The sequence below is a fragment of the Staurois parvus genome, unplaced genomic scaffold, assembly GCF_062004578.1.
Source record: "Staurois parvus isolate SC_StPar_1 unplaced genomic scaffold, SC_StPar_1.0 ptg001178l, whole genome shotgun sequence".
Classification (NCBI taxonomy): Eukaryota; Metazoa; Chordata; class Amphibia; order Anura; family Ranidae; genus Staurois; species Staurois parvus.
In genome coordinates, this window is record NW_028318974.1 from 185,429 (window position 1) to 208,557 (window position 23,129).

The following is a 23,129-nucleotide window of genomic DNA, read 5'->3' on the forward strand; positions in this document are numbered from 1 at the left end:
ATGTGATTTTAGTGTATTTAGTGAATGTCACTTTTTGTCATTTTCAAATTTCCCGCCAGTTCCATCCCCCGCACGTCCCGACGTCACAGGGGACAGAACCCAGAAGACAGATGCCGGCCTCGGCCGGAGGACATTGTCGGGGACACTGCAGGGGGGACATCGCGGGAGCGCAGGACAAGGTAAGTGAAGAAGAGATCCCGGAGCAGCGCCGCATGGTAAGCCCGAGTGTAGCTCGGGGGGGTTACCGCTTGTGGTGCTGAAACTTTACCCCGAGCTACACTCGGGAATACCGCCAGGGGGGTTACGTGCATACACGGTAAACAATATGTAAAATATGCTGATGTTGTTGGAAGTCCTCCAGCCAGGAAGTAAGGTGAGCTCTTTCTGACGTTCTTCAGCTTCTAGTGCACATTGTGAGAAGCTCACAGTGTGCAGTGAAATCAGAGTAAGCCTTTTCAGTCCAGAAGAGGAGCCGGTAAGAATGAATGTGGTTCTAAAGGCTAAACTTTTTTTTGCCTTACTGCACATGTGTAAAAATACAATACCCGCTGGCCAAATCCTACCCCCCAGGCCTTTGCATGCTGCCCTTGCACCTCTGCTGCAGCTGCAGCACCCCCCTGATCTCTGCCCCCACCTTGTCTCAGCAGTCTGCAGCAGAGAGGAGGACAGAACTCCTCCACCAGATAATGTGCTTCTCTGTCTTTGCCTCCGACAGTTGACTCCAGCCCTCCTTTTGTCCTCCTGAAGACCCTGCACTTTCTGCTTCCCAGCTCCGCCCCGCTTCTTCCCGGCAGCAGCACAAGGTAAGGGAAGGTAGCAGAGGGGCTTGTTAGTCAGTTTCAGCTACTTTGGTGTTAATGAAATTAACAACAGGTGCACTAGATGGGCAACAATGAGATGACCCCCAAAACAGGAATGGTTTACAGGTGGAGGTCATTGACATTTTTTTCCTTACTCATCTTTTCTGACTGTTTTTCACTAGTTTTGCATTTGGCTAGAGTCAGTGTCACTACTGGTAGCATGAGGCGATACTTGGACCCCACAGAGTTTGCACAGGCAGTCCATCTCCTCCAGGATGGCACATCAATACGTGCCTTTGCCTGAAGTCTCAAGAGCATGGAGGAGATTCCAGGAGACAGGCAGTTAATCTAGAAGAGCTGGACAGGGCCGTAGAAGGTACTTAACCTGTCAGCAGGACCTTTGTTCAAGGAGGAACAGGATGAGCACTGCCAAAGCCCTACAAAATGACGTCCAGCAGGCCACTGGTGTGAATGTCTCTGACCAATCAGAAACAGACTTCATGAGGGTAGCCTGAGGGCCCGATGATGTCCTCTAGTGGGTCCTGTGCTCACTGCCTGGCACCATAGAGCTCAACTGGCATTTTTCATTGAACACCAGAATTGGCAGGTCCGCCACTGGCACCCTGTGCTTTTCACAGATGAGAGCAGGTTCACCCTGAGCACATGTGACAGACGGGAAAGGGTCTGGAGAAGCTGTGGAGAACGTTCTGCTGCCTGTAACATGGTTCAGCATGACCGTTTTGGTGGTGGGTCAGTGATGGTCTGGGGAGGCATATCCATGGAGGGACGCACAGACCTCTACAGGCTAGACAATGGCACCCTGACTGCCATTAGGTATTGGGATGAAATCCTTGGACCCATTGTCAGACCCTACGCTGGTGCAGTGGGTCCTGGGTTCCTCCTGGTGCATTTGGGGAGAGTATACAGGCAGTTCCTGGAGGATGAAGGAATTGATACCATTGAATGGCCCCCACGCTCTCCTGACCTAAATCCAGCAGAACAGGATATCCTGTTTCGGTCCATCCGATGCCTCCAGGTTGCACCTCAGACTGTCCAGGAGCTCAGTGATGCCCTGATCCAGATCTGGGAGGAATCCCCCAGGACACCATCCATCGTCTCATTAGGAGCATGCTCCGACATTGTCAGGCATGCATACAAGCACGTGGGGGCCATACAAACTACTGAGGACCATTCTGAGTTGCTGCAATGACATTTCAGCAAAACGGACTCGCCTGCTGCATCATTTTTTCACTTTGATTTTTGGGGTGCCTTTGAATTCAGTCCTCTGTAGGTTGATAATTTTCATTTCCATCAAACAATGGGGCATCCTTACATCGCACTTAATATTTGCAACGTGTACATAAAATACGTTGGCCCTCTTCAATACCGCTCTTACCGCTATGATCTCCTAGCGTCATGACATCATCCAAAAGTCCCACCCGTACGCAAGGGTATGTAGAGGTACCAATAAAGCAGAAGACCAAATTGCAACCCTGAATGCATCAATCGATGAGAAGATCTCCATATTCCCATACAGCTCCTCCTTAGTGTACTGCGCTGTATATTTAAAGGTAGAAAGGATTGTCTGTTTTTCTTAGGAGTCAAAGGATTTACCAGGGGCAGACTGACAACTCATGAAGCCCCCGGGCAATAGGGGATTATGGGGCCCCTGTGTCCTTGCCCAAACTCAAAAAAGCCTATGAAAAAGGTACCAGGGGCATCTCATGGGGCCCCCTACTGACCCCGGGCCCTCGGGCAGTGCCTGAGTTTCCAAATGGTCAGTCCGCCCCTGGGATTTACCAATCTGTCACAACCAGAGTTGGAAAAATCGTTCACTTTGGGTTTCTTTGATAGCGATACCAACCAACACTAATCTTTCTAGGTATAGCAGTTCTTGGAGAGCACATTTAACTTTTTTTTTAGGTTTTGGATAACGTGGAGAGGGATTAGAACCCCTGTCTGTGTTTATTGCTGTCTGTGTCCCCGTTTGGGAGATTCACCCTCTCTATTTGTCCTGTTTACCATTATCATCGAACGCGAACATAAAAGAAACCTCAAATTTTGGGTTGTCCACAGAAAAGTAATAGAGGGGAAATTTTCCAGTAGGGACACTAGTTCTGGTGACTTAGGGGTCCCAAAGGAATTCCCTTAAAGCGGAGTTCCACTCACCCTGTCAAAAAATAAAAGTCAGCAGCTACAAAAACTGTAGCTGCTGACTTTTAAAAAACAGCCACTTACCTGTTCCTCGGTCCCGTGGTGTGTCCCCCGAAGCCCGTTTCACCAGCTGTACTGTATTCCAGGAGGCCGGCATCTTCAGTGTGGGCGCACAGCTGTGATAGTTTGCGGCTTCACAGCCGGGTACTCACTGCGCATGCGCGAGTAGTGCTGCGCTTCATGAATGGTCCTGTAGTCTTCTTGGACCTGTTCCGTGTCCCAAAAGACTACAGGGAGGGAGGACACCTTCCATTTGCGATCGGACCAGAAGTGGGAGCAGGTACCTGTCAAATTTGGGTACCCGCTCCCCCCCCGCCCCGCAAAGGTGCCAATCCTTAATGGGGAGCGGAGGAGTAGTCCTTAAAGCGGAAGTTCCCTTTTTGGGTGGAGCTCCGCTTTAATTTGCAGGGATTTCCTCTCACTTCCTGTTTGGCTATGGGACAGAAAGTGAAGGTAAATCCCCGCAATGGGACACAGATGGCTAAACATAGACTGACAGGTGTTATAACCCTCCCTTACTCTATCCAAAATTATAAAAAAATTTTTGCCTAAAGTTCTACTTTGACCCTGGAAAGCATCAAAACTTTGTAGAACCAGTCTTGTAGTATGCAACGCCTGGCCGCTGAAAGGCGCATATATATGTCCCGTCTTCATTGTGGTGAGGTAGTCAAGAGACTTTGGGGAGCTCACAGTAGCTGAATATCATTATCATAGGATCCACTGGAATGGATTAGTTCCAAATTTCTGATATGTAATATGCAATCACAGCCATCCAGAAGGTATGTATCAAGGGACACTTCCAAAGGCAGTGGGCTAAGTAGCCCTTTTCTCCCCACATTTACGGCAAGAGTTCTCTATGTTGGAGTCCTGGCTGTACTGTTGGAAGGAGATACAGTATACGCTATGTGTTGGATTTTGTAATGGGTTTCCCCTCCATGTTCCATTTCTAAATACTTTACGAACAGTTCTGTACAACATCAAGAGTTTGTCAACTAAATTGTAAGTAGGGAGGTCAAATGCCCATTACTGTACATTCAATTTCTCCAATTCACAATCCTTAAGGCTGTTCAAACGGGTAGATATTGCAGATAGACAGACCTGATTTTCTAGGGTAGCCATTTGCAGGATTATGCTGGAATGTTTGGAGAGACTACTCCAAAAAGCTGTAATCTGGAGATTCTGTGCAGACCTTCTCTCCATGGGGTTTGATATTTTGAACACAATTCCGTAAAGGTAAATGGCTGAAATGTGTGGGACATAAAGTGATACTAAACCCAGACTCTTTAATTTACATTGCCCCTTCTGTATGTGGATGATGGCACCATAATTATTATAATACAAGAAAAATCTAAATACCTTTTTTTCTTAATTAATATACAGCTGTCACATGACCCAGCTCTTTCCCAGCCTGTCTGCAAGGAAACAGTGGCAGGAGAAGCTTCTAGTCCTCTGCTGCTGGTCACATGTTCAAAATAAATTAAAAAAACATCCTTTGGGATACAGAGTAAAAATAGACAATATCTATAAACTGTTTTAAATAATCATACAAATATATATTTAAAATCAAATCTTTAATATTTTTTGGCAACAACATGGTGTGGGTGGATCTCTGCCAGTCACAGACTGTGTCATGCCCCTCTAGTCTTTTTCTTAGAATAACAGGGAGGTGAAGTCTCCATCAATCAAGATGTAATATGCCAGGGTACTAGGTGTAATCCTAGACTCCCATCTGTCATTCCAGCCCCAGATCCAATTGCTGACAAAATAATGTAGACTTCACCTCCGCAACATCTCCAAGATACGTCTGTTCCTAACCCCGGAAACCACTAAGCAACTTATTCACTCCCTTGTCATATCACGCGTCGACTATTGTAACTCCCTCCTCATTAGCCTACCTCATCGCAGGCTATCCCCACTCCAATCTATCCTGAATGCTGCTGCCAGACTCATCCACCTCACTAACCGTTCTGTATCTGCCATCCCTCTCTGCCAATCCCTCCACTGGCCTCCACTCAGTGTCCTCCACCCCTCTCTGCCAATCCCTCCACTGGCCTCCACTCAGTGTCCTCCATCCCTCTCTGCCAATCCCTCCACTGGCCTCCACTCAGTGTCCTCCATCCCTCTCTGCCAATCCTTCCACTGGCTCCCAGTTGCCCAACGGATAAAATTCAAAACACTAACACTGACATATAAAGCCATCCACAACACTGCCCCAATTTACATATCCGATCTTATCTCTAAATATCACCCAAACCATACACTCCGCTCCTCGCAAGACCTTACTCTCTAGCTCCCTTATCTCCTCCTCCCATGCTCATCTCCAAGACTTCTCCAGGGTGTCACCCATCCTCTGGAACTCCCTACCCCATTCTATCAGACTATCACCTGCTCTACTTACCTGCTCTACTTCCTCTTCAGGGAAGCCTATCCCGCCCTCTGCTAATACTGGTATCCTCTACGCTTCCAACCACTCCATCCCCCACAGTTTTACCTATTGTACCACTCACCACTCCCTCCTAGATTGTAAGCTCCAAGGATCAGGGCCCTCAAATCCCTCTTGTATTGAACTGTATTGTTACTGTATTGTCTCCCACTATAATGTAAAGTGCTGAGCAAACCGTTGGCGCTATATAAATCCTGTATAATAATAATATCCCCCCCATTGTGTTTATCTGGTTAGTGGGCATGGAGGAGAAGCGAGTGGGCTGTCATTTACCACTGTGTATATGCTCACATGTATGACTGTCAAGGTCCTACCTTTCTTCAGAGCTTGTGCATCTCCATGAGCTGGCATCCATCTTGGTTTTCTGCAAAGCATGGTGGGAACCTTTATGCCTTCAGGCTTCTGCGGCTCCTCCTCAGAAGGGTGTGGTTGAGCACATTTAAACCTCCTGTCCGCAAGTGTGCTCTGCACTTGTGTCCTGTATGTTGCCCTGTTGCAAGCTCTTGTGTTGTTCCCATTGCTCTCCTGGTAACCGACTCGGCTTGGACAAGACTACTCTCTGCGTTAACCCTTTAACTGACCTCCCGTTGCTGAACCCGGCCCGTGACCTGAGTATTCTTTGCCTACCGTCTAGTACTGTCTGCTCTGTTGTTATTGACCCGGCTTGTCTGACTACTCTACTCGTGTTCCCATCTAGCTCCCACCAGCTGTACGCCATTGGCGGCAGTCGTTATCGCAGCTGGGGTCACTCGGGGGCCGTGACCTGGTCTCGGGCTGCGTCAAGTCCATCCCCACCATCAGGGGCCCTGGTGAAGGGTAGCCTGGGGCTTAGACTCCGCGCCCTGAGGGACTCTGGTCTGTGGGTAGTGGCTGTCGTCAGTCGCAGCGTGACCGTACCATAGGCCTGCCTGCCCATTCCAGCGTTCCTGCCCTGACATTGACTCTATAGTCACATGGGCTGCTCAGATGTGATAGGGAGGAAATATTCGGGGTAGAAATACACTGAAAACTGATCATGTGCACTAGCTGCCAACACTGCTGTGCAAATCCCCATCTGCATTGGGGACATGGACAGGAGGGGGAGACAGAGAACAGCAGGATCAACCAGGTGTATTGCAGAATACAGAAAACGAATCTCATAGTGACTGAGTGAGCATGAACTGCATGTACTAAAGCTGCAATAGTCTCAGTTCCCACTGACACCATTCATTTTTTTTAGCTATCTGTAAGGGGGTCATTCTTCCCAATGACCACAAGTGTAAGGGGAATTCTTCCCACCGACCATCACACTAATGTATCATGAGGGCGCCTCAGTGTTGAAAAGGTTGAGAAAAAGCTGATTTAGTGATTGGGATTACATATCCGTGTGAATTTCTATTCTTCTATAGTGTTTTGCTGACTTTCCAGAGTCTTACGATATGTTCGTGTCTAAATATTAAGGACCATAAAGAAATGAAACGAGCGATTCTTCATACAATAAACAGAGGGGATGGGAATGAATGAGAACAATGAGGGGATGCGGCTGGTGATACCGTGTTTACATTACAGCTAATATGGAGTTTAGTGGGATTTGGGCTTCGCACACATTAGGTCCCTCCATATTATTTCTAATTACACCAAAGAAAACAAACAAATTTGAATGTACTCGATGAATGAACACAGCACAGCCGTTTCCACACAAACATACATTCCTCCAACCAGCAGCAAGATGAAAAAGAGGTTTTAGAGGAAAATACAGTTACAGATGCTTTAATGGCCCATGTAGTGCAATTAGACATATTTGGGTTGGGAAGTCGTAATTTCATACTCTCCATGTTCAGACGGAGCTTAGAATTAATGACATTAATTGCGGAATTGATTGTTTCTCTTTGGGAGAAGCTATATTGTATTCACTGAGAAACAATTTAAGTCTTGAAATCTTTTTAAAGGGCCCCGTCACCAAAATTGAAGTCAAAGCACAAAAAATCAAGTTTATTAAAAGTTTTTGTAAACCCTTACATATACCTAGTGAAGTGACTGGCATCAGGTGATACACAGAGATGAAACAATGTCTTCTACGTACGTTGTACCTGTTTATCTTCAGTCCTCTCTTTTTTACATCTGTTTACAGTGCAGAATGTATACAGCTTGTTTGAGCTTCCAGAAGGCAGGGGACTGGTTGCTGAAGTTACATTCTGCAGAGCTCAGTAAAAGGAGCACTGAGAGCTGACTGGAGTGAAGGGACCCCCCCCCCCCCCCATGCACACAGGAACAGAGCTGAGGCTGTCAATCAAAGGCTGTGTTTGGCAAAGATACAGTAGGTACAGTGAATATGTCCTAAGCAGGGGCGGACTGACCATTTAGCCACTCGGGCACTTCCCGAGGGCCCGGGGTCAGTAAGGGGTCCCATGAGATGCCCCTGATACCTTTCATAGTTTTTTTTGGGTGTGGTTTGAGTGTGGGCGAGGACACAGGGGCCCCATGATTTCCTATTGCCCAGGGGCCCCATGAGTTGTCAGTCCGCCCCTTGTCCTAAGTAGGGATGTTTCAGCTGAAAACACCTCTTTTGGTCGTCGGTCGAAATGAAAAAAGCACCTATACAGGTGCCGAAAAAACCTGCCCCTCGCTGCCACCTGTCTGCCTTCGCCACTGCCCGTCCGCTGCCACCACCGGCAGCCGCTCTGTAGTTCAGTCTTACCTGAGAAACCATTGAACGATCCCAGCGCTGGGCATAGAGATGTGTGAAGGAAAGATGGCCGCCACACATCTCTATGCCCTTGGAGGACCGGAGCGATGTCACTTCCGGTTCCGGCCATTTTTTTTTAAAAGCACTAGATTAATGCTTTTTTTGATCCAATGCTATACATTGCAGAGGAGAGATGTTGGGTCTTATTGACCCCATATCTCTCTATAAAGAGGACCTGTCAGTAATTATTTCTATCACAAGGGATGCATGCAATTCTTGTGATAAGAATAATAGTGATTCAAATTTTTTAAAAGGAACAGTGCAAAAAAAACAAACAAAAAAAATTTAATAATTAAAAAAAAAAAGTTTAAAGTGCCCCCGTCCCGCCGTGCTCGCACGTATAGTGGTGAACGCATACGTAGGCCATGTCCACATATGTACAGTTGTGTCCAAAATTATTCAACCCCCACTGAAATTGAGTGTTTTGGCCAGTTTGACATTGCTTTTGATCATTCAGTCATCTTGCTTACATTTACATTAAAGAGGCACTTGTAGGTCAGACAAATATAACATAACAGTTATAATGAAATAACCACAAATGTCTTTTCTGTGCTCACAGCATTATCAGTTTTATTCAACCCCCAAGTGACATTCAATCTTAGTACTTAGTACAGCATCCTTTTACAGTTATAACAGCTTTTAAACGTGAAGCATAGCTTGACACAAGTGTCTTGCAGCGATCTACGGGTATCTTCGCCCATTCTTCATGGGCAAAGGCCTCCAGTTCAGTCACATTCTTAGGCTTGCGCACTGCAACTGCTTTCTTTAAGTCCCACCAGAGGTTCTCAATCGGATTTAAGTCTGGTGACTGCGATGGCCACTCCAAAATGTTCCAGCCTTTCCTCTGCAACCATGCTCTAGTGGACTTGGAGGTATGCTTGGGATCATTGTCCTGTTGAAAGGTCCAACGTCTCCCAAGCCTCAGGTGTGTGACGGACTGCATCACGTTTCCATCCAATATCTCCTGGTACTGAAGAGAATTCATGGTACCTTGCACACGCTGAAGCTTCCCTGTACCTGCAGAAGCAAAACAGCCCCAAAGCATGATTGACCCTTCACCATGCTTCACAGTAGGCAAGGTGTTCTTTTCATCATAGGCCTTGTTCTTCCTCCTCCAAACATAGCGTTGATCCATGGGCCCAAACAGTTCTAATTTTGTTTCATCAGTCCACAGAACACTATCCCACAACTTTTGTGGTTTGTCCACATGGCTTTTGGCATACTGCAGTCGACTCTTCTTATTCTTTGGAGACAGCAAGGGGGTACGCCTGGGAGTTCTGGCACGGAGGCCTTCATTACGCAGTGTGCGTCTTATTGTCTGGGCTGAAACTTCTGTACCCACATCTGACAAATCTTTTCTCAGTTCCTCAGCAGTCACACGGGGACTTCTCTCCACTCTACGCTTCAGGTAGCGCACAGCAGTCGAAGTCAGCATCTTCTTTCTGCCACGACCAGGTAGCGTTTCAACAGTGCCCTTTGCCTTGAATTTGCGAATGATGCTTCCTAAGGTGTCTTTTGGTATGTTTAACATCTTTGCAATCTTCTTATAGCCATTGCCCTTCCTGTGAAGAGAAATCACCTCTTCTCTTGTCTTCCTGGACCATTCTCTTGCCTTCACCATGTTTGTAACCACACCAGTAAATGTCTAGAAGGAGCTGAGTATCACAGTCATTTTAAAGCTGCCTAATTGGTGCTTATTATGCTTGATTGCTGCTCGGTGACATCCACAGGTGTTTTCAATACCTGATGGAAAGCACCTGTATGAACCTCTGTTCTTCAGAGTGGTAGTCTTTAAGGGGTTGAATAATTGTGGCAATGAAGAAACCACATAAGAACCATTTACTACTGTATTACATAAACAATTGATGTCATTTTAGTTGCATTTGGGTAGTTACAACGTCCTTGTAGGATTTGATTCTGAATACAATTCCAAATGTACACTATAGTCCCTAAACCCCTTTACAGCATTGGGGGTTGAATAATTTTGGACACAACTGTAAATGGTGTTCAAACCACACATGTGAGGTATCGCCACGAATGTCAGAGCGAGAGCAATGATTCTCGCACTAGAACTCCTCTGTAACTTTACACTGCTAACCTGTAGAAATGTTTAAAGCATCACCCATGGAGATTTTTAAGTACAGCAGTTTCACATCATTCCACGAGCGTGCACAATTTTAAAGCGTGACATGTTGGGTATCTATTTACTCGCTGTAACATCCTGTTTCATATTTTGCAAACAAATTTGGGTATATATTGTTTTTTTTTAATCAAAGTGTATTTTTTCCAAAAAATATAAATTCAAAACTGCGCATTTTGGTTTCGGTTTTCAGCCAAGTGCGTTTTGAATTTTCGTTTTCGGTTTCAGAACCAGAATTTTAATTTCAGTGCACCACTAGTCCTAAGGCTTGGTTCACATCTGTGTAGGTGGTGCTGCTGTGGGACCTGCACAAATACCTGCAGCTGCACCACCCACACAGAGGAATGTGGGGCCCGCAGGCGGGTGCCATTAGTTCTAATGAAAATCACAACCGTACTGGGAACCTTGGTTCCCGTGCAGGCCTCGATGAAGTAGTGCAGGGACTTCTTCCCTGCATGTCCCAGGGCATGGGAGTCCATTCAAATGAATGGGCTCTCGTGCCTGTGCAAATCGTGGGCTGCACGAGAGCTGTGCCATGGCCATGATGTCTGCAAGCCAACACGGGAATGACGTTATTGCAGCTCTGCCATTTAAACAGAGCCCCTTGAACCTGGAAGAAAGACCGGGTGAGGATGGAAGCCTTGTCAGCTGTGACATCGTGATGCTGGTTGGCTTCGTTTTAAGGTAAGTCTTTCATAATGTGCCAGTATGTGGTGCATACTAGTACATTATATGCTCTTAATTTGCAAGGGGAACATTTTTTCTTTTTTTTGCGGTTTACCATCAATTTAAGTCACACCGAATCCGACTTTGAAATCGTGGATGTCAATAAATAATGCATGAACTGCTTTCAAAATCGGTGTGACTCCAGCAGAGTCGGAGTTGCTCCGATTTGACCACTTCCAATAGGAATAATAGTGTGCGAATTGTCATGCGATTTGAAACAATCAAATCGCATGACAATTCGCATCGGTGTGACCGGGGACTAAGTATGCAGCACCCAGTGGCGAGCAGAGAGGAGCATACACATCTAAAGGGATGCCGGGTTGTGTGCTTTCGTAGAACACTCTTGAAAGAAGATCCAATGCAAGGTGCTATGATTTGTACAGGAACCTGCTGACCCTCCAACCAAACTTGGAGCAAAATTCGGCAGACAGACCCAGTGATAATTCTAGTTGCACGCTGCCTGCACTGGAAATCACAACCGTACTGGGAACCTCGGTTCCTATGCAGGCCGCAATTTCCAGAGTAGTGCAGGGACTTCTTCCCTGCGTGTCAAATTGCATGACAATTCGCATCAGTGTGACCACGGTCTAAGTATGCAGCACCCAGTGGCAAGCAGAGAGGAGCATACACATCTAAAGGGATGCCGGGTTGTGTTCTTTCGTAGAACACTCTTGAAAGAAGATCCAATGCAAGGTGCTATGATTTGTACAGGAACCTGCTGACCCTCCAACCAAACTTGGAGCAAAGTTCGGCAGACAGACCCTTTGATGATGCCAATGGGTCCCTAAAGGGTATTTCTTAAAAACAAAGTTATTTGATTGAAAATTTTTAACTGCATGTTGATCGGGTGAACAAGGTAAGGAATCACGTGTACATTACATTTAAGCTTTATTAGACCAAAAGGGAACAAATAAGAGGACTTCGGGTTTGCATATAATTTGAGGCAGTAGTGGATAGTGGTGTCATGTCCATCCTGCGAACTACAGCAGGGGTGGGTGAATCACAGGAATGGCTGAACAGAGTCACAGATCTTTTGGCATGTTATACAGTTTCCATGTTCTGTATTAGGATGTTTGGCTAGAGTTCCACTATAATTATCTTTGGGGCTCTACTGGACTGTGTTACCAATTCAGGCCAGACGCCCAGGACTATTATCCACGCACAGCGCTTCGCAATGTCCTGTTTTTCCAGCTGACAGCGTGAAACCTCTGATTTTGTTTTTCCCCCCCGCAGGCGGCCGGCGCGGTGCGTCCATTAGTGTCCACCGTCATTGCTTCCTCCTCTGATGGATGTCTGGCCCATTCCCTGGAACGCACTAAACACAGAGCCAGTGAGATGCCTCAGGCTTTCCTGTTTGACGTCATTTATAAAGCGTACCTTCAGGTAAGTGGACACGTGTTTCCAGTGCAGACCTCAGATCTTGAGCTCCGGAGGATTCCTGAGTAGAATCTGCCCCCGGGGCTCCACACTTCACAAACTGGACACACAGAATGTGACACCGAAAATCATGAAAGTGGAAATCAGTTCGAGTTAAAATCTTGAAATCGCCAAAGCTAGTCATGAACATTGGGCAGTAATCCCATGTCAGGGCACATTGGGTTTCTTCATCATTATTATTACTATAATACAGGATTTATATTATTATTATACAGGATTTATATTATTATTATTATACAGGATTTATATTATTATTATACAGGATTTATATTATTATTATTATTATAATACAGGATTTATATTATTATTATACAGGATTTATATTATTATTATTATTATTATAATACAGGATTTATATTATTATTATTATACAGGATTTATATTATTATTATTATTATAATACAGGATTTATATTATTATTATACAGGATCTATATTATTATTATTATACATGATTTATATTATTATTATACATGATTTATATTATTATTATTATTATTATTATACAGGATTTATATTATTATTATTATTATTATTAATAAACAGGATTTATATTATTATTATTATAATACAGGATTTATATTATTATTATACAGGATTTATATTATTATTATTATTATACAGGATTTATATTATTATTATTATACAGGATTTATATTATTATTATTATTATTATTATACAGGATTTATATTATTATTATAATACAGGATTTATATTATTATTATACAGGATTTATATTATTATTATAATACAGGATTTATATTATTATTATTATTATACAGGATTTATATTATTATTATTATACAGGATTTATATTATTATTATAATACAGGATTTATATTATTATTATAATACAGGATTTATATTATTATTATACAGGATTTATATTATTATTATAATACAGGATTTATATTATTATTATTATTATACAGGATTTATATTATTATTATTATTATACAGGATTTATATTATTATTATTATACAGGATTTATATTATTATTATTATTATTATAATACAGGATTTATATTATTATTATTATAATACAGGATTTATATAGCACCAACAGTTTGCTCAGTGCTTTACAATATAACGGGAGACAATACAGCAACAATACAGTTCAATACAAGAGGGAAAGGAGGGCCTGATCCTGGGAGCTTACAATCTAGGAGTTTAATTGATTTAACCACATCAATACCGGACACATTCACCCCCCCCCCCCTTCCTGCCCAGGACAGCTTTCAGCTTTCATCGCTGTCGCACTTTGAATGCCAATTTCTCAGTCATGCAACACTGAACCCAAATTAAATTTGTAGCATTTTTTGAGATCAGGGATGCTGACTGGTGGCAGTACGTGTAAAAAAAACCCTTTTTTTACACTTTCTTTCTTCGAGATAGAGCTTTTTTTTTTTCTTCGTGGTATTTAATCCCCACTGGGGTTTTTTTTGCAATGTAAATGAAAAAATACAGAACATTTCAAAAAAGAAAAACGCTTATTTTTTTTGTTTTGTTTCTGTTCTGAAATTTTGCAAATAGATAAAATGTCTTCATAAATTTAGGCCAAAATGTATTCTACTCCATTTCTTTGGTAAAAATAGCCCAAATTAGTGCACAAACAGTGGATATATCTGAAAATTGATAAATCCTGTGGTACTGACGGCCTGATCTCTTTCTTGAGGCCTTAAATGCCAGGACAGTACAAATACCCCCCAAATGACCAATTTTTGGAAAGCAGTCCAAGGTATTTAGAAAGAGGCATGGTGAGTTTTTCTTTTTGAAGATGTTATTTTTTTTGTCACAATTTTGGGGATTTTTTTTTTTTTACATACTGCTTACCAGTGCAGTTCAGCTTCAGCATATGACTGGTGTGCCGGTGATCAGGGGTGCTGACTGGTGAGAGTGTGTAAAAAAAAAAAAAAAAAATTCATTTTTTTTTAACAATATTTTTCTTTTTCTACAACTTCTTTTTACATACTGTGTCCAGAGCAGTGGAGTGTTACCATAGCAACAACATACTATGTGGAGGTGATCAGGATTTTTTTTTTTACACTACGATTGCTTAGTGATGATCACTTGTATAAACAAAAAATCGTATGAATGGCATCCATTCATGTGCCATTGTGATAGCTGTGATTGTCCACAGCTATTACATGGTACAGGTGTGCTGTGATTGGTTCTGTCTGTATCATGTGATCAGTGTGACCAATCACAGATTTGAAAATAGTACAGAATGAATGGCTATGATTAGAAGCCATGGTCACAGCGGTCACAGGGGACCAGGGCCAGCCTGGTACAACAAGCTGTCACCCGCTGTGTCCGGTGGACTCAGCAGGTGACAGATTTAGCCACAGGGAGGTTGCTAGAGCGTGCAGCAGGTGTGCTTGGAGGATGTCATATGATGTCCATCCAGGATTACAGAGCTCCTGCCTGGCCATCATTTTACAATAGGCCAGGTGATAGGTGGTTAAAGTAGAGCTATGGTATCCAATTAAAAGTATACGTGCTGCAATGCTAAATTATAAGACCATCTGCACCTATAGTTTTTTTTATAGCCCCCTGCTTATACCTATTGATTTTGCAACCCACGTAATACAGTTTCCTGCGATGGAGTGACAGCGATGCTGCATTGTTTCTGAATTCAGAACAGAGTTGTCACTCTCACTACAGTTGGATGAGGAGATGTTGCAGGGGGTGTGGCTATCGGCATTGTTACTGCAGAGTCCCAAGCCTATAGATTGTCATTTATCACCTGGTGACACCTCGTCCTGCCCACTGCTTCCTAGATTGACCGCACTGTCACTGTTAGGAGTTAGTTCACTTTTTCATTTTTTGGGAAAAGGTGAATTTACCCTTTTAAAATTATTTTTGTATTTTCATAAAACAACTTTAAAGCGTATCTAATCTCAGAAACAAAAATGGAATGTATTGCAGCTTACCAAATCTTAGATGTGGTGGCTGCATTAGTTTTATTTTCCTTTCTTTTCATCTGGTGTTCTGACAAGTAGCACACCTTTTTGTTGGACAGCTTGGTCTGTTACTGCCGGTTCACACTGTAGAAACGCAGTCCAGATGCATTCCGGATTCGTTTCTGCATGCGCGTTTATGACGCATTCCGGGGAATTTTTGATGCTTTTTTTGAAGTGCTCCAGTGTGTTTTTTTTATGCATTCCAGTTTATATTTTGTCTCTGTCTTTTTCTTCGATTGTAATCTATTTATTTATTTATTTAATTTCAGGTACTTATATATCGCTGTCAATGTACCCAGCACTTTACATATATATTGTACATTCACATCAGTCCCTAACCCTCAAGGGGTGTACAATCTAAGGTCCCTAACTCACATTCATACATACACATACTAGGGACAATATAGACAGGAGCCAATTAACCTATTATTTCTTATTATTATAATACAGGATTTATATTATTATTATTATACAGGATTTATATTATTATTATTATACAGGATTTATGGCACCAACAGTTTGCTCAGCGCTTTACAATATAACGGGAGACAATACAGTTCAATACAAGAGGGCCTGATCCTGGGAGCTTACAATCTAGGAGATTCACATCAGTCCCTGCTCTCAAGGGGCGTACAATCTAAGGTCCCTAACTCACATTCATACATACACATACTAGGGACAATTTAGACAGGAGACAATTCACCTACCAGCATGTCTTTGGACTGTGGGAGGAAACCGGAGTACCTGGAGGAAGCCCACACAGGCACCGGGAGAACATGCAAACTTCAGGCAGGTGGTGCCATGGTTGGGGTTTGAACCAATGACACTAGTACTGCCAGGCAGGAGTGCTAACCATTTAGCTACTGTGCTGCCCAAATAGGGACATGTTCCAGTGCGTTTTTGGTGCGTTCCGGTGCGTTTTGTAATGCATTTTACTGCGTTTTAGTACAGTTCAGTACGGAAAAAATGCAGTATGTTCTACTTGTTTTTTTTCTGTAATGGAAATGCAAGCACTGATGTGAACTATGAGATTGACAACCATATAACCTACTTTCTGTGCGTTTTGGATGCTGGAAAAAAAAGCAACTGAAACACATGGAGTGTGAACCGACCCATAAAGGAAGCTGAAAATTAACAGCAGGTAACAAAAAAGTTTTGGGGGACTCAAGCAAACAAAGACCACTGTGTTAATGCTAGCGACAGCCTACGTCCAGGGGCGGACTGACCATTTGGAAACTCGGGCACTGCTGGAGGCCCCGGGTCAGTAGGGGGCCCCATGAGATGCCCCTGGTACCTTTTTCATAGGCTTTTTTGAGTTTGGGCAAGGACACAGGGGCCCCATGATCCCCTATTGCCCGGGGGCCCCATGAGTTGTCAGTCTGCCCCTGCCCACGTCATATATGTCCTTTGTGATTTTTCCTTTAGTACCACTTTAAGACGTTCTTTGTGATTGGTAGAAATGGTCCAGTAGATCTGATCTTGGTGGCATTTCCCCTTTGGGATGGAAGGATTAACCCTTGTGTTGTCAGATTTCAGACCGTTGTCCTTTGAAGCGTGTACTCTCGGGTCTAATTCATCCTGAGCCGCATCGGTTCTGTATGTTCGATGAATGGACGATTGTTTTAGAAGAAATTCTCCCCCCCCCCCCAGTGTCCCAGTCCCCTCCATGTAGCCTTTCTCATCCTCCACTCTCACTGTCTTCCCCGCTTAATGAAGCCAGGAGACAATTTGCTTTGTCTGATCGGATGCAGACGACATTCCATAGGTTACAGATCCGGAAAAGCGGCAGTGTCTGACCAACTGATTTCATTTCAGATATGCTAATTGGGGGCTTCCTTGCTCCTTATTTGTCCCTGGAGGCCAATTGACTGTCAGCTTTGAACTCTTTTTTTTTTTTTTTTTTTTCCTTTTTCTTTTAGGGAGTCTTGCAGGCCACAGTTATAACAAGGACTGTGACAGTTAAAGCAGAACTCCAGCAAACATTTAAAGTGGTTGTAAACCTCAGACATGAAATATGAACAAAGCATATCCCTCTATAGTGGGTACTTGTCTCAATCCAGAGCACTTAGGCAGGCCATAGATGGGTCGAAAATCGGCCGAAAATTCGTCTAAAGGAATAATCAGCCGATTTGCGGATCGTTAATGGGTGAATTTGTCGGCCGTTTTTTGGTGATTTTGACAAATTTTTTTAATCGGTCATGTTGGAAAAAAAACATCCGTTATTGTCGATCGGCCGATTTTCACGGCAATGATGGGCAAATCGGCGGATCTTTTTACTGATTTAAAAAAAATGCGCATGAGCCGTGACTTGCAAGAAGAAGGAAAAGAAGATGAAGACAAAGAAAAAGAAGAACATCTGTATCTATTTGTATCCATTTCGGATACAGATGTTTCTATTCGGATACAAATAGATACATTGTTGCAACCGCAATACTTTTAAATGTCAAAAATAATAGTGGAGTGTCCCTGCAGAGAGCTCCGCTATGATATTTGACATTTAAAAGTATAGCAAAGTTGCAACATTGTATCTATTTGTATCTGAATAGAAACATCTGTATCCGAAATGGATACAAATAGATACAATGTTGCAACTTTGCTATACTTTTAAATGTCAAATATAATAGTGGAGCTCTCTGCGGGGACACCGCTATTATATTTGTCGGCCGATTTACCGATTTTTATTTATTTATTTTTAAAAACGTTCAGTTTTCGCCCCGTCTATGGCCTAGTGTCATTTTTGTCTGTTGCCTTGTTCCCCTGCTATCCGCATGAGTTACTTCTGACAAGTTTTCCTCACACCAAGAGAAAAAAGGTGATAGGGTAAGGAGCTCCAGCACACAGCTTGTGATTGACCACTTCAGCTCTGTACCTGTGTGCTGCGTAGAAGGGGGTGTGTCTATTCCTTTCAATCATATTTCAGAACTCTCCTTGCTGAGACCTGCAGCATGTTTTTTTAGCTCTCTGCCCCTTCTGAACTCTCACACAAGCTTTATAAATTCTGCACTTTAAACAGATGTAGAGAAAAGAATACAGCAGATAAACTGGTACAACTTCTGTAGGAGGATTTGTTTCACCTCTGCATCACCTGAGGCCAGGTTCCTCGCATTGACATTAATGATGGGGCACTATACTTCCCACTGACACCAGGACATTATCTGATCGCACTGGCCACAGCCTGCCCCCCAAGTCTGAAGGGCAGTAAACTGATTTATTTATTTCAGGTACTTATATAGCGCCATCAATTTACGCAGCACTTTACATATATATTGTACATTCACATCAGTCCCTAACCCTCAAGGGGCGTACAATCTAAGGTCCTTAACTTACATTCATACATACACATACTAGGGACAATTTATACAGGAGCCAATTAACCTACCAGCATGTCTTTGGAGTGTTTGAGGAAACCAGAATACCTGGAGGAAACCCACGCAGGCACAGGGAGAACATGCAAACTTCAGGCAGGTGGTGCTGTGGTTGGGATTTGAACCAACAACCCGAGTACTGCCAGGCAGAAGTGCTAACCATTTAGCCACTGTGCTGCCCTATTGACAATCATCAGCTTTTATTTATTCATGTAAAACCTGTATCCCAAAAGGATGTAACTGTTTGCTGTAACTGATTATAAAGTGTAAGCTGGAATTTGGCTTCAATTTGTTAGTGTATTTAAATCTGCTAGTACGTTTACCACCCCACCCCCCCGTGCTCATTCATGCAGAGTGACACCAATGATGGGGCACTATTCCTTCCACTGATACCAATGATGGCGCACTATTCCTCCCACTGACACCAATGATGGGGAACTATTCCTTCCACTGACACCAATGATGGGGCACTATTCCTTCCACTGATACCAATGATGGGGAACTATTCCTCCCACTGATACCAATGATGGGGCACTATTCCTCCCACTGACACCAATGATGGGGAACTATTCCTTCCACTGATACCAACGATGGGACACTATTCCTCCCATTGACACCAATGATGGGGCACTATTCCTCCCACTGACACCAATGATGGGGCACTATTCCTCCCACTGACACCAATGATGGGGCACTATTCCTCCCATTGACACCAATGATGGGACACTATTCCTCCCACTGACACCAATGATGGGACACTATTGCTCCCACTGACACCAATGATGGGACATTATTCCTCCCACTGACACCAATGATGGGGCACTATTCCTCCCACTGACACCAATGATGGGGCACTATTCCTCTCATTGACACCAATAATGGGGCACTATTCCTCCCATTGACACCAATGATGGGACACTATTCCTCCCACTGACACCAATGATGGGACACTATTGCTCCCACTGACACCAATGATGGGACATTATTCCTCCCATTGACACCAATGATGGGACACTATTCCTCCCATTGACACCAATGATGGGACACTATTCCTCCCATTGACACCAATGATGGGACACTATTCCTCCCATTGACACCAATGATGGGGCACTATTCCTCCCACTGACACCAATGATGGGGCACTATTCCTCCCACTGACACCAATGATGGGGCACTATTCCTCCCATTGACACCAATGATGGGGCACTATTCCTCCCACTGACACCAATGATGGGGCACTATTCCTCCCATTGACACCAATGATGGGGCACTATTCCTCCCGCTGACACCAGGACATTAATCTCACTGGCCACAGTCTCCCCCCAAGTCTGAAGGGCAGTAAATTGGTCCCTTGTTTAGAAGGTATGGAGACCTCCAGGTCTAAGAAAATTCCTTAAGGGCTCGTTTATATTTTTGCATTTATACTTTTTTTTCTACACTACATGTTCCCTGTTCATATTTAAAGTGGTCTTAAAGCCTGGACATGTTTTACCTCGATGAATTCCCTGCATTAGGGTAAAAAAAGTCCAAGTTTTTGCATTACCCCCTCACCCCCCCTTATAGTGAGTTTTATCTTGATCCAGCGCTGTGCTGATCTGCAGCTTCTCTCTCCTCTCTCTATCTGCTCACAGAGGCAGCAGAGGGTGCCACTGGCTCCTGCTGCTGTCAATCAAAACCTGTGAGCAGAGAGCAAGAGGGCAGGGCTGAACCACACTGTGTGTGTTAATAGACACACACAGCCCGACTTAGGATCGAGCTCGCAGGTGTGCACCCATAGAAAGTGGTATGCTATAGGGGCACACAAAGAAAAGGAGCCAAGAGCGCTGGACCCCAGAAGAGATTTAGGGCCGCTCTGTGCAAAACCATTGTACAGAGCAGGTAAGTATAACAAGATAATTTAATTTAAAAAAACTATTTACAAATGCTTTAAACTCCTGATCACAGTCTTTGGTTGAGCTGTGGTTTGGAAATATGCAACATATCTGCAGTTTTCCATCTATGACTGGGCAGCACAGTGGCTAAATGGTTAGCACTTCTGCCTGGCAGTCCTAGGGTCGTTGGTTCAAATCCCAACCATGGCACCACCTGCTTGGAAGCTGCATGTTATCCCTGTGCCTGTGTGGGTTTCCTCTGGGTACTCCGGTTTCCTCCCACACTTCAAAGACATGCTGGTAGGATAATTGGCTCCTGTCTAAATTGGCCCTAGTGTATGTGTGTATAAATGTAAGTTAGGGATCTTTACATCTGTTTAGGTCGGCTTCCATTTTTTAAACGGAACAAAAATAGAGACTTGTTCTGTTAACAAAAAACCGAACCTGAGCGGATGTGGATGTAAACGGATAATTATCTGTTTACATCTGTTTGCCCACAGGAGTGCATTGCTGTCTGTTTTTCATCCGTCAGCGGATGAAAAACGGACAAACAGAATGCCCGTGTGAAAGGGGCCTTACCTATACCCAGTGAAATGACTACCTCAGGCGATACACTGAGATGAAACAAATCCTCCTTCATAAGTTGTACCTGTTTACCTCTTAACGCCAACGCCTCCTTCCCTTTTAAGGGTTTCTGATGCTGGGAGGTGGGATTTATGATCATGTGACTGCTATGATTGGCTGTCACATGATCAGAAAGCTCCCAATCACAAGTAGCAATCGTGAGCTTTTTTGTTTGGCGCCGGTAAATGTCGGGAGCACGCCGGGCGTACATGTTTGTTCATATTTTGGTACGCAAATATACGGCCGCTTGGCGACAAGGCCCACCCGCCAAGAGGTCGCATGCATCTCTACATCTGTTCAAAGTGAAGAATTTATACAACTTGCCTGAGCTTTCAGAAAGCTGGGGGCGGGGAGCTGAAGTTACACTCTGCAGAGCTCAGTGAGAGCTGATTGGAGGGAAGGGATTTACCCTTCTTCATGCAGCGCACAGGGACAGAGCTAAGGCTGTCAATCACAGGCTGTGTGCTGGAGATCCCTCCCCTGTCACATTTATACCTCTTGGTGTCAGGAACAGTTGTAAGAAGTGACTCATGCAGATAGAAGAGGAACAAGGCAAAAGACAGAAATTAGCCCGGGTTCACACTAATGCCGTGCGGGAATCACTGCGAATCTTGTGCGTTTCCTGCACCTCATTGGATTATCACGGCTTTCATGCGATCTGGCGCGGGTGTTCATGATAAATGAATGACACCCCGAAACAGATCGCAAAACGCGTGCAAGTGCCAGAAATCACATTGCATGGGTGAGAATACCCATGCGATACAGTTCAAGTGCGGATAAAAAAAAGGGTCCTGCACCTTTTTGGTGTGGATGTGATGCGATTATGAGCCACTCAAAATATACGGCTCAAATCGCACCGCACAGACTGCACGTAATTCACACAGGAACGCGGGCGATTCCTGTGCGAATTACGGACGGTGTCCCGCACCGCATTTGTGTGAACCTAGTCTTAGTGCTCTGGATTGACACAAGTACACACTATAGAAGGATATGCTTTGTTCATATTTCAGGTCTGAGGGTTACAACCATTTTAACCCCCCTGGCGGTATTCCCGAGTGTAGCTCGGGGTAAAGTTTCAGCACCACAAGCAGTAACCCCGAGCTACACTCGGGAATACACTGCAGTGCTGCTCCGGGATCTCTTCTGCACTTACCTTGTCCTGCGCTCCCGCGATGTCCCTCCTGCAGTGTCCCTGGCCATGTCCTCCGGCCGATGCCGGCATCTGTCTTCCAGGTTCCGTTCCCTGCAACGTCGGGACGTGCGGGGGATGGAACTGGCGGGAAATTTACAAATGTGAAAAAGTGACATTCACTAAAACCACTAAAATCACATAGTATAACATTCCTGTATCAAACCATTTCACATACATTTTGTCCCGAGTGCTTTGTCCTGCGCCCTGCCTGTTTTTTACTGTTCTTTCTGCCTGGAAACTGAGAAACGTCCATGGCGTCCAAAAAGTGTCCCTTTAGGTCAAAAGCGGTTTTAGACCGGCTAGAGAACAGCGATAGTAAATCAGAACCACTTGCAGAATTGAGTGATAATAATTCGTGGGGGAAATTCCTCATCAGACACTGAAAACGATTCTGCGACTTTGCTCAGTGATGTGCGAACTTTGCGCTATATTTCACATTTCAGTGTTTTTGGTTTGATTATATTATTGAATTAAATTTATTATTATATTATTATTATTTTTTATGATTATTTATTAATTGATCATTTATGATTTCATGTTTCAAGTTTTATCATCCCCGGGATGTTTACTAGACTCTTGTTCGGACAGATTTCAGTGAGTTATTCCTAAGAATTACAGGCCTACAATA

The 23,129-nt window shown here is 43.9% G+C and overlaps 1 protein-coding gene across 1 annotated transcript in view; it reads left to right on the forward strand.

Moving 5' to 3' along the window:
* Window positions 1–23,129, forward strand: part of CRPPA (CDP-L-ribitol pyrophosphorylase A) — a gene marked incomplete at its 3' end in the record, with an annotated part of 105,112 nt that overhangs the window by 39,844 nt on the left and 42,139 nt on the right. Inside the window, exon 3 of the mRNA XM_089659638.1 lies at window positions 12,282–12,431. Coding sequence (XP_089515764.1) covers window positions 12,282–12,431 — 150 coding nt within the window. The remainder of the gene's footprint in view (window positions 1–12,281; window positions 12,432–23,129) is intronic.